The sequence below is a fragment of the Zingiber officinale genome, chromosome 3A, assembly GCF_018446385.1.
Source record: "Zingiber officinale cultivar Zhangliang chromosome 3A, Zo_v1.1, whole genome shotgun sequence".
NCBI classification, from domain to species: domain Eukaryota; kingdom Viridiplantae; phylum Streptophyta; class Magnoliopsida; order Zingiberales; family Zingiberaceae; genus Zingiber; species Zingiber officinale.
Window position 1 is genome coordinate 141317033 of NC_055990.1, and position 14966 is coordinate 141331998.

The 14966-nt window shown below is 34.2% G+C and overlaps 3 protein-coding genes across 5 annotated transcripts; 1 reads left to right on the plus strand and 2 right to left on the minus strand.

The window, feature by feature from the left end:
- Window positions 1–1884: 1884 nt before the first annotated feature.
- Window positions 1885–6264, plus strand: LOC122052564 (protein NINJA homolog 1-like). 3 transcript variants are annotated; one of them, XM_042614145.1, is made up of 4 exons: window positions 1885–2036; window positions 3287–4409; window positions 5223–5686; window positions 5994–6264. In XM_042614145.1, the coding sequence occupies exons 2-3, from the start codon at window positions 3365–3367 to the stop codon at window positions 5645–5647; spliced, it is 1470 nt and encodes a 489-aa protein (XP_042470079.1). In that variant the 5' UTR covers window positions 1885–2036; window positions 3287–3364; the 3' UTR covers window positions 5648–5686; window positions 5994–6264. The 3 variants fall into 3 exon arrangements, with proteins under 3 accessions (XP_042470079.1, XP_042470081.1, XP_042470080.1); XM_042614147.1 differs by having other exon boundaries at window positions 1921–2018; XM_042614146.1 differs by having other exon boundaries at window positions 1926–2036; window positions 3269–4409.
- A 378-nt stretch (window positions 6265–6642) lies between these two features.
- LOC122052566 lies at window positions 6643–8390 on the minus strand. The gene has a single exon (XM_042614148.1). It carries the CDS (start codon window positions 7227–7229, stop codon window positions 6894–6896), a length of 336 nt encoding a protein of 111 aa, XP_042470082.1. The 5' UTR covers window positions 7230–8390; the 3' UTR covers window positions 6643–6893.
- LOC122050714 (rop guanine nucleotide exchange factor 12-like) lies at window positions 7346–8929 on the minus strand. The gene is made up of 6 exons (XM_042611599.1): window positions 8791–8929; window positions 8583–8699; window positions 8251–8405; window positions 8104–8178; window positions 7778–8038; window positions 7346–7708 (listed from the first exon to the last, which is right to left on the minus strand). The coding sequence occupies exons 1-6, from the start codon at window positions 8927–8929 to the stop codon at window positions 7346–7348; spliced, it is 1110 nt and encodes a 369-aa protein (XP_042467533.1).
- Between the last annotated feature and the right edge of the window lie 6037 nt (window positions 8930–14966).

Below are 14966 nucleotides of genomic sequence, written 5' to 3' on the forward strand. Positions count from 1 at the left end.
ACCGAATGTTGACCTGATTGAACTAGAATCAATTCATAGATCAGTCCTATTGTTTGAGTTTGAACTTACTTTACTTTTGTCGATCGAACCACGAGTATCTAGGTGACAACCTGAATATTTTACCGTTGCACTATAGCCTTGGTGGCAGGATCACTCTTAATTAAGAACCATTTAGTAATAGTGATAAGATGTTGATTGAATTAGACAACTAAAAAAGAATTTCTTCATGGAAAATCTTATAGATGACTCCTTTATAAAATTTGCAATTATTAAATTCGAAAGGGAAAGGTTTTAAGCGCACATTGAAGACACGGTACCATAGTGTCATGTTATTTGCAGATGATATTATTTTGCTAGATGAAATATGTGAAGAAGTAAATGCTAAACTAGAATCTTGACGGGAAACACGAGAAGGGAAAGATTTTAAGCTTAGTGGATTAAAGACGGAATATATGGAATTTAAGTTTAGCAATATTAGAAGTAATGAGACAATTGTTAAGATAGGAGAGAACGAGTTGTCCGAAATCGAGAGATTTAAATATTTAGGATCATTTTTACAAAACGATGAAGGAATTGAGAGAGATGTCTTACATAGAATACAAACAAGATGAGTGAAATGGAGGAGAGCGTCGAGTGTTTTGTGTGACCGTAAAGTACCTTTTAAACTTAAATGTAAGTTCTATAAAATCGCAGTTAGACCTACTATGTTATATGGAGCTGAATATTGGGCTATGACTCGAGTACATGAGCAGAAGATGAAAGTTGCAAAGATGAGGATGTTAAGGTGTATGCGTGGACATACGAGGATGGATAAAATAAGAAATGAGAGCATTAGAGAGAAAGTCGGAGTTGCAAAAAATTCTGAGAGACACGTTTAAGATGGTACGGACATGTACTTAGACAACCAATAAATGCTTCAGTTAGGCGATGTAAAACTATGATAAATATGCATATCAAACGAGGAAGAGGAAAACAAAAAAAGACTTGGTTAGTAACAATAAAATAAAATAAAATTTATTTAAATATAGATGATGATATAGTAACATAAAAATATTCATATAGCCGATCTATAGGTGGGAAAATGTTTTATTGTTGTTGTATCAAATTAGAAAGGGCAATTTAATAAATTTCTACTTATGTTTACTGAATACTCAAAATTTGTATTTAAATTTGATATTTACTAAAGGTGAACTTGTTCCCTAAAATACTTCTCCACCTATTACGACCCTAAATTAAATCGAATCAATTTTTTTTTATTACTAGACTAAACTAGAAAAACCTCTGTGTTCTGTTTTCATGGCAATGGTTGTAATTCCATACTTAGAAAGAGGAGAGAAGAGTGACTTTTCTATAGATGGAGAAGTATTTTAGGGAACAAATACGTCCTTTAATAAATATCAAAATTAATTATTATATATTTGGTAACCTAAGTCTGTAATTTAATAAATTGAGGTATGAAATTAGACATTCTTACCCATCAAGAAATGTAGGGGCAAATTGAGAGGTACTGGGGCGAGCGAATCGAGTAGCTTCCTAAAAATCAGAATCTGCACATTTTCTTTCAATACAATAATTTTTTTGTTTTTTTTGCCACAAGTAATGAAAAGAAATCGAGTAGTTTCCTAAAAATCAGAATCTGCACATTTCCTTTCAATACAATAAAAAAAAATCTTAGATGTTCATTATAAAAATGCTGACTCAGTTAGATACGCCATCTGGACACGTCAGCATCCGTCATAGATGACGTGGTCTTCCTAATTGTTTTCATGATTTTCGATGAAAATAACGAAATTAAGGAGGAGGAGAAAAAAAAGCCCAGAAAAAAAAACCTTATGTCGGGGCATCTCACACGTTCGACGTCGATTATGTTTCGAGATTCGTGCTGCTTCATGATTGGCGCCTTTTAAGTCATCCCCCTTTCATTCGTCGACAGAACCAATGCCACCGTCGCTGCGGCGAGATAACGACGACACCGCCGCCTCGTCGGCTTCGGTTCAGTGGCTTCTTATCCTGACGCAGTTAGGATTTTCCGTTGGGTATTTTTCTTCGTATTTTCTTCATTTTTTCTTGCTGCGATCTATGGATTCCTTGGTGATGTGCGATTAGGTTAGGGTTCTTTCGGTTGGGTGGGAGAGCTTCGTGATCCAGGTCAATAGTTTACGCTGATGTGGATTTTTAGGGGGAGGGAGAGGGCATCTGTAGTTCAAGCTGTCGCTTTTGGTTGAAACCATGATGATTCGCTGCAAATAGAGGTTGCTCTTAGTGAACTGACGGGGCTGCGTTTATTTAATGTTTTGGTGGATTATCTTCTGATCGATGGTTGGGCCTTTGATAGATCTATGAATGTTGTTTTCTTGAAGTGATTGCCAAAGTATTTAACTTGCAAGCATACTAACCTTTCAGATGCCTCTTTGCTACGTACTAATTTGATACTTTGATCCACTAATTGCGTTCTTCTTCCCTCTTTGATAGTCTTGAAAATTATGTAAAAGACTTCAAAAAGTGGTTTTGAGGGGCTGTTTGCAACTTTTATTTTCTTGATGACTGATGGAAGATTCTATTATTGATTTGTAGTTGATTCATTTAGAGATTCATCTGCACTGGTAAAGATATTGTTCTCAACAGCTTGCAATGTGTAAGAATGATTTTCAGTTCCCAATGAAAGCTTTAGAGATCTATTTATTTGTAAAGAGTTCAAGTTTCATGGGGTTCAAGTTTTTAGTTTCGTATTTCTTTTCTATTCTCTTTAGTTTGTGTGCTCTTATATAATAATTCTTCCTCTATGTTAGAGCCTAAACTAAACTTTTACCTTAAATTTTACATTTTGCATAAAAAAAATATCTGCATCAGCTACCTTACCCATTCCCTAAATAAACATTTTATGAATAGTAGTTCTCTAAATTTAGGAAATGTATTTCATTCCCTAAACATTAAAATAGTATTTCTCTCTCCTCCCTCTAATAATAAAAAAATTTCTCTCTCCTCCATCAAATAATAAAAAATATGAAGGAAAGAGAAAAATAAAAAATAAATAAATATGGCAAATTATAGGGAAGCTAACGTATTGTGCAGTGAAAAGTGGATATCTAAATTTAATAAAGTAGTTTTTTTACCCTACATTTTGAGGTTTTGGATGAGGATTCTGATATGGATGCTCTTAGCACCTTAATGTTATAGTTGTTTTCTCTTAATTTTGCATTTTAAGAACTTTTGAATTGGTAATCTGTAGAAGTTCCTCAAGTTTCCTGCTTTCTATTTTTAGATGTAGATTCTGTTATCTTTGCAGATCCATCAATCTACAGAATAACAATGTATAAAGTGTCAAAATAAGCAAAGATAGTACTTGTTTTGAAAGTTTATTGTAATGGAGGATGACAATGAGCTTGAGCTTAGCTTGGGTCTTTCGTTTGGAGGATCTTCTGGCAAACTTAAAGGCAGAGCCATCACTTCGGATTTTAAAGCCGAGGAAGGAAGTACAAATCAAGCAATAGGCAGAGTTGTGACAGTTTCTGATGTTCCATTCAAGAACTTCCTCCAGAATAATGTTGGAATTCCAGACCAAAGTGGGAAACAAGCTCTGTCACCACCACAAGAGAACTTCTGGATTGACATTGGCAAGTCTTCAGAAGGTTATGATATCTCACAGGCTAGTCAGTTGATGTTCACTAAACACAAAGAGCCTTGGAGTGGAAATAAAAGAATCAATGAAGTTGAGGAAGAGAACTCATGTTCCAAGAAACCAAGATCATCTGAGATAAATTTTCAGAATCTAGAGAATGTAGTTAACCATGCTGAGGTAACAGGCAAGAGCTCTAAGGATCACCCCATGAAGAAGTCACATCTTTCTGTTGCTACTGGTGATGGTTCAACTGGTGAAAATGAGGGTGTTGCAGAATCTGAGGCAGAAGTTTCAAGCTCTTGGTTAGTTTCACAGTCTGTCAACACTAGCAAGCGCGCAGATCTACACAAAGTAACTTCTAAGCATGCCTTAAATGATCCAACTGGAATTGGTTTCCAAGGGCAGAAACAACAATTATTTTCAGGAAGTACATCCAGTGATTTTGTTAAAGCTACATTTGGGGCTTCATCACCTCTTCAAACTCATACTGCCGTAAATGTAGATTATTCAGTACCTCCTAAGCCAACTTGTGTTGGCACTCCTACTCCTACAAGCTCTCCTTCACCATGCATCATGCAGCCAACACTTCCATCGAATGGAGATCCTTCTATTTCCAAAGGGACAGATTTTGATGCTGAGAAGCTTGTTTTTGGATACTCAGCAATCCAACTTCCAACACTTGAGACAAGTTCTTCATGGGCATTTGGTTCTCAGCTTCAGGCTGTCTCTTCCCTAGGTCTTGGAACATCGAACTCACAGCTCGCTGAAGATGATGCAAAGAGATCAAACGGTCATACTCTACTTAAACACCTTTGTTTCTGCTTTTGTTATTGCCATTGCCTTTACAAAATTTCTGTTCTCTGAGTAGTTTTCAGTACTATAGTATTTTTTTATCTATTATCTTCTTTTGTATGTTGTGCAGGCAGAAGCTGTGCTTGCCTTCTGCACTGACCATCTTAAATCATCCAAGAAATTTACTTTTGGGGTTGTTATTAATGTGTAAATGCTCTTCTTGAATCATCACTATAAGTTATTGAGACAGTTAAACAGTTACTCTTTTAATTGTATGGTTACAATCTAGATTGTATGCAAGTAATATCTTCTCGTGTCTCAATTTTACCAGCTTAAACTTAAGGAGGTGCGATATTTGTTAAAATGAATCAGTACTTGTATGTGGATGATTTAAATTCGGTTAATTGTCAAATTTGCTTTAATATGTGGATTTCAAGTAAATTTCATGTACGAGTCTACATCTATAAATTAAAGAGATCTAGTTATCTTAGTTAGAGTGGATTAATCATTTTTGGTATGCACTAACATCCTTGCCAACATTTTAACATCAGTGTTTGATTACATTTAACATCTTTGCCAAGTTTATTCCGAGAGGTCCTAAATCAATAGTTGCTTGATTATGCATTCATCATCATTCCCAACATTAGTTAAAAAATATAACTAAGTCACTAACATGTTGCACCTCACTTTCTTAGATATGTTGCATGCCAAATTATCGTGACCTCCCTTTCTTATGACTTTAAACTTGTTAAGTTATTGTTATTTATAAAGTTTATTCACAAACTTTAATTTCCATCTCATGTCTATGCAGTCCCTCTTCAGATCCATCCTTCAAAAGGGAATGGTAAACATATCGTGGAGACTGGAACATCATTCTCATCCCGTGCCGAGGAAGTTATGAGTACCACTACTTTCCGGCAGAAGGAGATTGCAACCTCTTCTATCGAAGGCTTTTTTCATGAAGGATCTGCCATAAAACCTGGTGTTGCATCGAACGTGAGATTTGGAGGTTCTGGCTCATGCCCTGACCTTCCATGGGTCTCGGCAACTGGGCCTGCCCCTAAAGGTAAGACCATATCTGGTGTCACCTACAAGTATAACAAAAACGAAGTCAAGATTGTTTGTGCCTGCCATGGTTCTCACATGTCCCCCGATGAGTTCATTCAACATGCAAGTGCAGATACTGCTAACCCAGAAAATAACACAAGCTTGACATCATTCACCAGCACTCCATAAGGTTCAGCACAGAACTAGTCTTGTTGGCACTAAGAACAGGTACAACGTGATCCATAGCAAACAATCGAAGAGGTTGACATTGGGTGATTGTAGTAACATCTCATTACTTTGTTATCTAATGTTCTTTTTGAATCAGTTCTGTTATGCATTATTAAAAAATATATATATATATACATCTTGAATTTAATGCAGAGACTTTGTACTATTATTTCTGTATGCCTATAACTCCCAACACTATCTTAAATTAAATGGAGAGACTTAGTATATATCATCCTTTCTATATGTTTCTTCGAACTGTATTATCTTTCTAACATATTGTTTGCTTTCCTGTTTTCTTTTCTCATAGGTTTCCTCATGGAAAGCATGCTTTTGAAGTGTGACAAGGTCGGTAGGTGTTTTTAGTCTCAAAAGGACCTGATTCTGTTGATGTTATTTATATATTTGGCTTTACTTTTCAAGCTTGGAGGGAAGTAAGTATGGATTGTTGGGAGAGAAGGGTAGAAGAGACTATTTTAAAGGTTGTATTTTTGGATGAAGAGAAGAGAGGATAATGAATGGTTCTCTTTAGTAAACTTCTACTTCAAACTTTAATTTCATTTATAGTCATGATTCAATGATGGTTGGCATTGTTCGGTGGTAGTGGTTCACTTATTGTGCACCTATGCTTGGTAGTGGTCTGATTGTGGTTTGGTATTGTTGTGGGTTTGATGGTTGGATCTGGTAGGAGTCAATGGTGGGTCGATGAAGAGGAGAGAAGGGGAGGAGGAGAGGGGAGTTTTCGATGAAGTGGGCAATGTCATCTCAACTCTTTAACTTTAGTTGCACTTGCCTGGAAAGGTACCATAATGTGGAATGGCGATGGCGGTCTTATTGTGATTCGATGATGATTGATGGTCGTCCAAAGATGACCGGAAGTAGGCAATTGTAGTAGTCCAATCAAGGTGCACTTGGATTGCTCTTTTTGTCGTCAATTTTATTAATTTGGATGCGTTAAACTTTGTAGGAAAACAAAGGTTAAGGTCTGCTTGATTTGTGAAAAGTTGAAAATTTGTAGAACATAAATAGAAAATTAAAATTATGAGAACTTATATGAAATTATTCTAAGTTTTGATGGATTCAGTCATAAAATATTCATGTGTTCCATGTTGTTTGGCAACTTAATGTAGACCTCAATCTTTTTCATCAGGGCTTGGGATTGACATCGATGATTTTTTACAAAGTAGTTCGATGCAAGATTTTGAGCAGCTTAAGCATCCCAGTACACTAGCTTCTCTAAGTAGTAGAATTTCTTGTTAGGCGCAACTTTTGGCGATTTCTTTCCTGATTTTGCACTGTCTAGCCCTGGGGTATTGTCCCCGATACCTGAGTCTTCGTTGTTTTCCTGAGCTTCTTGATCCATCTGCCAATCCATGAAATCTGAGAGGGTCATGGAATCATTGGACTCAATTTTCTGAAGTTGAATAACTTCCTCTGCTTTAACTGGTTCTGGTTCTTCTATCTTTGGTGACTTTCTCTTCAAGTCTTCATCTGGTGGGTTCCGAGCAAGGTTATCTGCACGGAGAACATCTTCTATCCGCGACATCACAGTGAAGGCTAAACTTTCTAGAACCCTTGAGTAGCTTTCCCGGATAGCTAACCCAACATCCTAAAACATTTTTAACAATCTCAGGAGGTCAATATTGGATCACTACTGACAAATTAGATCATTTTGTTATCGTCATATACCTTATTGAATTCAATTTTGCTTATGTCAAGTGCCGATTGAGGGATACCAGGGAACCTGTGCTTAAGAATGAGCAAGATAGTCTCTGCTCGATCTTCGAATTGTTCCCGCTTACCCTGACTAACACCTGAAACCCCTGCAACTGTAACCCATGATGATTTGACATCCTTGTTGTTCATCTTCCTCTTCCAAATGGTCACCGATGCTTCGATACGGTTTTTGAGGTCTAATATTTTGTGCTCAGTCGACAAGTCTAGTGTTTCAAGAAATGCATCTGCATCAAATCCTTCATCTGTGATAAATTTGTAGAGTGAATCTCCCAGGCTTGACCTTCCATTCTGTGTCACGGAAATTGATCAGTGTCAGGACATAGATTCCATTTTTGATAATGGCATTGAAATTGTTACCTTAGGAAGATTTTCGATGTAGTCTTCTGGAATGTCCATTTCCATTATAACATTAGCATTTATAGCCATAGCAGCTTTGAGTACTTGGTTAACAAGCTCTTTCTGATGTTGCATCCATTTCCTGGATTCCTCGGACAAACCATTTTCTGGGACTTTTACGGTCGGGAGCCACCACTTATCGTCGGCCCTCTTCCCCCTCTCGGTAGCATCCCTTGACAGATACGAGAACTCCTTTTTGTCCTTGAAGTTGTCAAGGTACCCCTGCATGGTCACGGTGAAGTGTTAGAATCTCCTCTGCAAATACTAGTTGTGTGCATTTTTCTTACGATGAGCATTGCGTCGAGCTTTCGTAGAGCCGGAATGTTCATGCGAAGATCTTTCCTTTGCTGAGTTATCATTATCTGTAATAAACAGCATATATCATATACATTGGTGTTTTTAGATGTTGCTAACAAAACCAAGAGGGCACTTACCTCCATGCTTCTTCCATCCTCCAATGTTTGTTGGGAGGCCACAAATTCAACAATGTAATCAGTGACCGATAAGAGCCAATCGATTTCTTTTCTCCACCTCGCCTTCCTTTCCGCCGACATGGGTTCTAACCGATATTGCTCTCCCCAAACAGAAGCTGAATGTTAAAGATTTTGTTAAACATTGTAACAAGAGGAATGGCTGTTTAGTTAGATTTCGAAGTTATTAAGAGATTTAGAATAATTTACAATCTATATGAATTTGATTTGTTAAATAGAATTTGTTTGTAATTAAGTTTAGAAGAAGGAAAAAGTTATTAATATATGTTGAAAACCTGCAAGATTGGTGATGGCATTTGAGAGAGCCAAAGCTGAGGGGACTCCAGTGCCTCTCCCTGACATATCTTCCCCAAGCAACAGCTTTGCAAATTTTTCCTTCAACATCTCCACATCTGAACAAAATTAAAATTTATAAATAAATTAAAAAAAAAACAAAAAGAATAGAAGAAGAAATGCCATTGAAAACATATTTTGGTGTTTCACCTTCATTTTTTGTTAATCTTGATTTGGTTTCAATCTGTTGTCCTTCAGAGGAGGAATTGTTGCTTAGGTTGTTCGGGCCTTCGCTCTTGAGCAGCGCCTCATCCTCCGCCAACGACAATGATTGTTCACCTTCTGCCATGCTTTTAAGATTGGGACCTCTATGCTCGGCACCTCGAGTTCCCGATGATGATGCCGGCTTGCTTCTTCAATGTAAATGGTTCAATGGCTGCTTGAGCGTGAATATAATCCATTTCAGCTTCGACCATGAAGGTGGAAGTTTGTTCTTGGATGAAGATGATGAAGACTGCAATGATGGTTTAGATTGTAGATTGTGGTTTAACCAATGGAAGCAATAATAAGTAGGAGATTAATTAAAGGGGATGGAATGGATTGGTTGAAGAGAGGTGGAGCGCATGTCTTCGGAGGTGGGGAAGAAAGGTTATGAAAAGGGGAGAGAGAGAGAGAGAGAGAGAGAGAGAGGAATGAATAGGAGAATCTAAAAGAAGAGATTTAAGATTAGGAGATGAGTTGGTGAAATGAAGTGGATGATTTCATGGTGGAAGAGGTTTGAGGGTGAAATATGGCCCGGAAAACATGGAGGATCGTTAAGGAATATTGAAAAGGGCAAAAGGTAAAAGTTTTTTTTTTATTTGAAAAAAATAATTTAATTGTAACAATTAAAGATTTTGTTTTGGTGATATGAATGATATTAAATGATTCAAGATTAAAATTTAAGAAAAAAATAAACTATTTGGAAAATAATGTATAAGTTATTTAATAAAAATTCACTTGTACAATGTGCATATTTATTTAAAAATAATAAATCTGAATTTAGAATCGTGTATAATCAAAGTTCAAAGGATATTTAGTTAATGCGATGGCAGTTAATGAATAAATTTAACAAAATATATAATTAATACATTGTATTTTTTTATTCAAATATTTTAAACCTTATAACACAAAGATAAACATAATATTTGGCATGGATATACATTTTAATCACAAATGTACGTGCCAAACGAGTTTGTTTTTTCTCAAATCATAAAAAGACCATTCCATTTTATTTTTTTTTATTAAAAGGACACTTCACTCCACATTTTTAAAATGACAACTATCATTCAGTACTATTTTTATTATTATGTTACCTATATCTTTAGCCTAAATTTTAATCGATTGATGCATAATAAAAGTTATGAAATCGTAACTACGTGTAGCAGTTATGATTTCGTAGTTATTACTGTTGGTGTAGTCAGTACTGATAATCAAACTCAGATTTTAATGTATGATAAATGGTTAAAGTTAAATTATGTGTGATCTAATGTATTTTCCAAGTGTATAGAGTAAAAGATTTGACGGGTCTAAAATACTATGCTAAAGTCCAATTAAATTAGGAGGATATGATAACTTGCAAGAAACCTAAATAGGTCAAGAGAGAACCTGATATATAGTAGGAAGTCCAGTTGAATTTACAGGATCTGAAGTCCAAATGGGACATCTGGTAAAAAGACCTGGTGAGTCAGACGACAAGTTAAGTGATTCTATAAATGGTAAATAAGGTAAACCACTAAAGAAGAGAGATCTAGTGAACTTGTCGTATAGGAGTATAAGCGCCAGTCCAACGTAGATCCATTTTAAAAATATAAGTTGAGACTAAGACTAGATCTTAGTGTTAGTAAGACAGAATCTAATTCATAAATTAATTTATGCATATGTGTTAACTCTATTTTGCATGTAATTATGTTATTTGAACTAACATGTTTTTGCAAGAGCTTAAAGCAAAATTAAAGTCCGAATGAATAGTGCTCAAAGCATTTCAGCTGATTGGAGGCATCCCGAGTGAGACATTGGAGGCGCCTTAAAACAAATAAACTTCAAAGATGAAGTTTCAGCAATAGAGGTGCCTCACTTGTATGGAGGCACTCCCAAGTCGGTGCATTGGAGGCACCTCAAATCCTCCGGAGGCGCCTTGGAGTAGATGTTGTTGGTGCGGTTAGCACTAACGATTTAACCCAGGTTTTGATGAATGACAAATCAGGTTAGGTTAGTCTGTTGTTGTCTAACACTCTGATCGAGTGTGCAGGAGAAGCCCAGACAGGTCGATGGGCTGACCGGATGTCTGGCACGAAGTCCAGCTAGGTCGACGGGCTGACCGGATAGCTGGCGAGAAGTCCAAGCGGGTCGACGGGCTGACCGGACGCTTGGCGAGAAGTCCAGCTAGGTCGACGGGCTGACCGGATAGCTGGCGAGAAGTCCAGACGGGTCGAAGGGCTGACCGGACGTCTGGCAGGTAAGAAAGGTAAGTCACTGGAAGGGAGTGACTGTGAGGACGCGTTCCCGGGAAGGGGACATTAGGTGTCGATCCGGCTTAGATCCATTTCGGATGTCTAAGTCGAGATCGTGACTAGATTCCGGTCTCAGAAGGACGGAATCTAAGTCATATTTTGCTTATCTATAAAACTGTGCTAACAATCTTTGCTGCAGGGTACATTTGCCTCGGACTAACCTTTTCTTGCAGGAGAAGGACTTTCTGGAGAAGAGGGGTCCGGGCGCCCGGAGGCAAGTTTTATCCCCAGGACGACGTTGACACTTGGAGCATGCTGGTTGGGAGTGTTACGTCACATTCCAGGCGCCCGGAAGGGATCTAGGCGCCCGGAGCAGCATATAAAAGAAGCCCCAGGCAGGAGCTTCAAGATATCTGTGTTCTGAGAACTCTGAGTTCAATCACTCTGCTACTCTGCGCTCCAACGACGTTCACAAAGCTCCAACGACTCACTCCGGTTTTCTTTTAATTCATTATTTGTCGGTATAGCTTTGTTTTTCTTTCATTAGTAATATTTGTACGTAAATTGTAATTATTCGAATTGCTAGTGAATTGCCTAACGAAAGTACTCAAGGAGTACGGGCCTTCGAGTAGGAGTCGTCACAGGCTCCGAACGAAGTAAAAATCAACCGTGTTCATCTCTTTACTTTCTTACTTTTCCGCTGCGTTTTAACTCGAGATTTTCGAATCGATATTCACCCCCCCTCTATCGAATCTAACGGTCTTACAAGTGGTATCAGAGCAGGTACCGCTCTGATTTGGTGCAACCACCAATCAGACAAAGAGGGGGGCTTTTTAAAGAAAAATTATATATCGTTCGTTTTTAAAATAAAACCTTACGCCTTTCGTTTTTTCTCTCCAAAACTGTTTTTGAAAAATACATCGTCATCTTTTCACTATTATTTAGTATCGACAAAATATTACATTTTCAAAAATTTGAGATAATATTTTTTATTAATATTTTAATAATATTTTATTATTTTTTTAAAAAAAAAAAATTTAGTGAAATATTATTTTTTCCAGCACTGCTAATCCAAGACCAAGTCTTGGGATTTTGTCTTTGTTTCATTGTGTGCAAGAACAATGTCTTTTCAAGAAGGATGGAACCCCAATGAACCACCACCGTACGATGAAGATTTCAACTACTGGAGGCGAAGAATGGAATGCTTCTTAGGAAGCATAGATATCGATTATATGCTAATATTGAAAAAACCTTCTCAGAACTCGGAACTGAATAAAAACGTAAGTAAAATTATTTGCAATATTTTACCTAACAATATCATATGCAGACTAGAAAAATACAAGAATGCATATTATCAAGCTTCACGAGACGCCAATGGAGCTAGAAGATCAAGTTAAAGTTGAATCCAGACTCGAGTCAGATCCAACGGAGAAGCCTGCTGAATTAGGGGTTGCGCTCAAGGTTAGTAATATTTACCAAAACACCCTTGCTAGTAGTAGTTTAAAATATGTGCATGTTAATTTGGATATATCTGAAAGTATATGTGAAAATAGTGTACATGACAATACTTGCGATAATACCCCTAAGACATTTTCTGATAAAACAAATATAATTAATTCAGAAAATACAGAAAATACCCCTAGGATATTTTCTGATAAAACAAATATAATTAATTTAGAAAATACAGAAAATCTGAAAATAATTAATAAATCTAAAAATTCGAATTTAAACCTAAACAAATTTGAAAATTCAAACAAAAAGGATGACAAGGTCAATATCAATCTAGACACAATTAATAAATTGTTTAATAATCTAGACAATATCAATCTAGAAAATTCTATCCAAGATAATTTAATTAACAAAAAATTAAATTTTAATGATAAGACTTATTTAATAAATTCCACTAATTATATCAACTTAAAAGGTAAAGAAAATATAAGGATAAAATCAAACACTTTGATAAAATCAAAACGGAAGTTAACAAACTTAAAATTAAATGTTAAAGATAACATATTAAACAAAAATAATCTAGAAAATTCAAAATTAACAATTAATAAAAAGTTAAAAGATAAACCCTTAAAGAAATATAATTCAAACAATTTAATTAATTCAAAGTTAAAAATGAATAAAAACTTAAACTTTAAAAATAAGCTATTAAAGAAAGATAATTCAATTAACCTAATAAAAGTGAAATTGAAAGAAAAATTAAATATTAAATACATTCTCTTAAAGAAAGATAATTTGACTAATTTAATTAATTCAAAATTAAAAACTTGAATCTAAATTATAAATTAAACATTAGATTTTAACCAAAACTTAACTATAATAAACCCAGAACTAAAAACTAAATTAATGGCCAATAATTCAGGGGGAGGTTCCAGAATAGCTGGCACCTCCAAAACTAACCTACCCGACAAGGTAACCCTAACCAACCTTCCCGAAAAGGGTAACCCCAACCAACCTACCCGTAAGGGTAATTAGGATTAGTTAAAAAGAGACCAAGTTTAACTTGAATCATGGTACTGGTGAAGTTTTTGGATGATAGTACGTTAGGGAAACTTGGGCATCGCATGTCTAGAAAGATATGGTTTCGATCTGGTGCATTTGGCCAAGTGAAACTGACCGAAGCTACCCTTAAGTGAATCCTAACCAGTTAGACCAAGATTTAGTACTAAGCTCCGTGGATAGGACTATTCGGAAAGCCTCGAAAGGTTGGTTACTACTAATGATGTCCATGTGACTCACCAAGCTTAGAAGTTTATCCGAAGAATACCTATTTGTGGAGACCAAAGCTAAATCTGAATCTAACACAAGTTAAACCAAACTCTGTAATAAAATCTAATTCATCTCACAAAATTATAGGATTCCCTGATTGATAATCTAGATCGGGTGAGATGAATAAGGATTAAATTAATTTTCAAACTAAATTAAAATTAATTAAAATTAAATTTTGAATTTCAAATTAAAATTAAAATTTCAAATTAAATTAAAATTAATTAAAATTAAATTAAATTAAATTAAAATTAAATTTTTTTTAAACTTAAAAATTTATTTTAAAAATTAAACTCAATTTTTTTTAACGTAAAAATTTATTTTAACCTAAAAATTATTTTAACTTAAAAAATTTATAATTTTAACTTAAAATTTTATTTTAACCTAAAAATTCTTTTTAAAAAAAAAAACCTTTTACAAAATCATTTTAAAACAATTATTTTTTAAAAAATTCTTTAAAAACTATTTTTAAATTTCTTTAAAAATTATTTGAAAAACTCTTTAAAAACTATTTTAAAAATTATTTAAAAACTATTTTAAAAATTCTTAAAAACAATTTTAAAAATTCTTTAAAAACTCTTTTAAAAATTCTTTAAAAACTATTTTTAAATTTCTTTAAAAATTATTTGAAAAATTCTTTAAAAACAATTTTAAAAATTCTTTAAAAACTATTTTAAAAATTCTTTAAAAAATATTTTAAAAATTCTTTAAAAACTATTTTAAAATTCTTTAAAAATTATTTGAAAAATTCTTTAAAAACTATTTTAAAATTCTTTAAAAACTATTTTAAAAATTATTTGAAAAATTCTTTAAAAACTATTTTAAAAATTCTTTAAAAACTATTTTTTAAATTCTTTAAAAACTATTTTTTAAATTCTTTAAAAACAATTTTAAAAATTCTTTAAAAACTATTTTAAAAATTCTTTAAAAACTATTTTAAAATTCTTTAAAAACTATTTTAAAAATTATTTTAAAAACTCTTTTAAAAATTATTTTAAAAACTTTAAAAAATTCTTTTAAAAATTATTTTAAAACATTTTAAAAATTATTTTTAAAAACTCTTTTAAAAATCATTTTAAAAACTTTAAAAAATTCTTTTAAAAATTATTTTAAAAATTATTT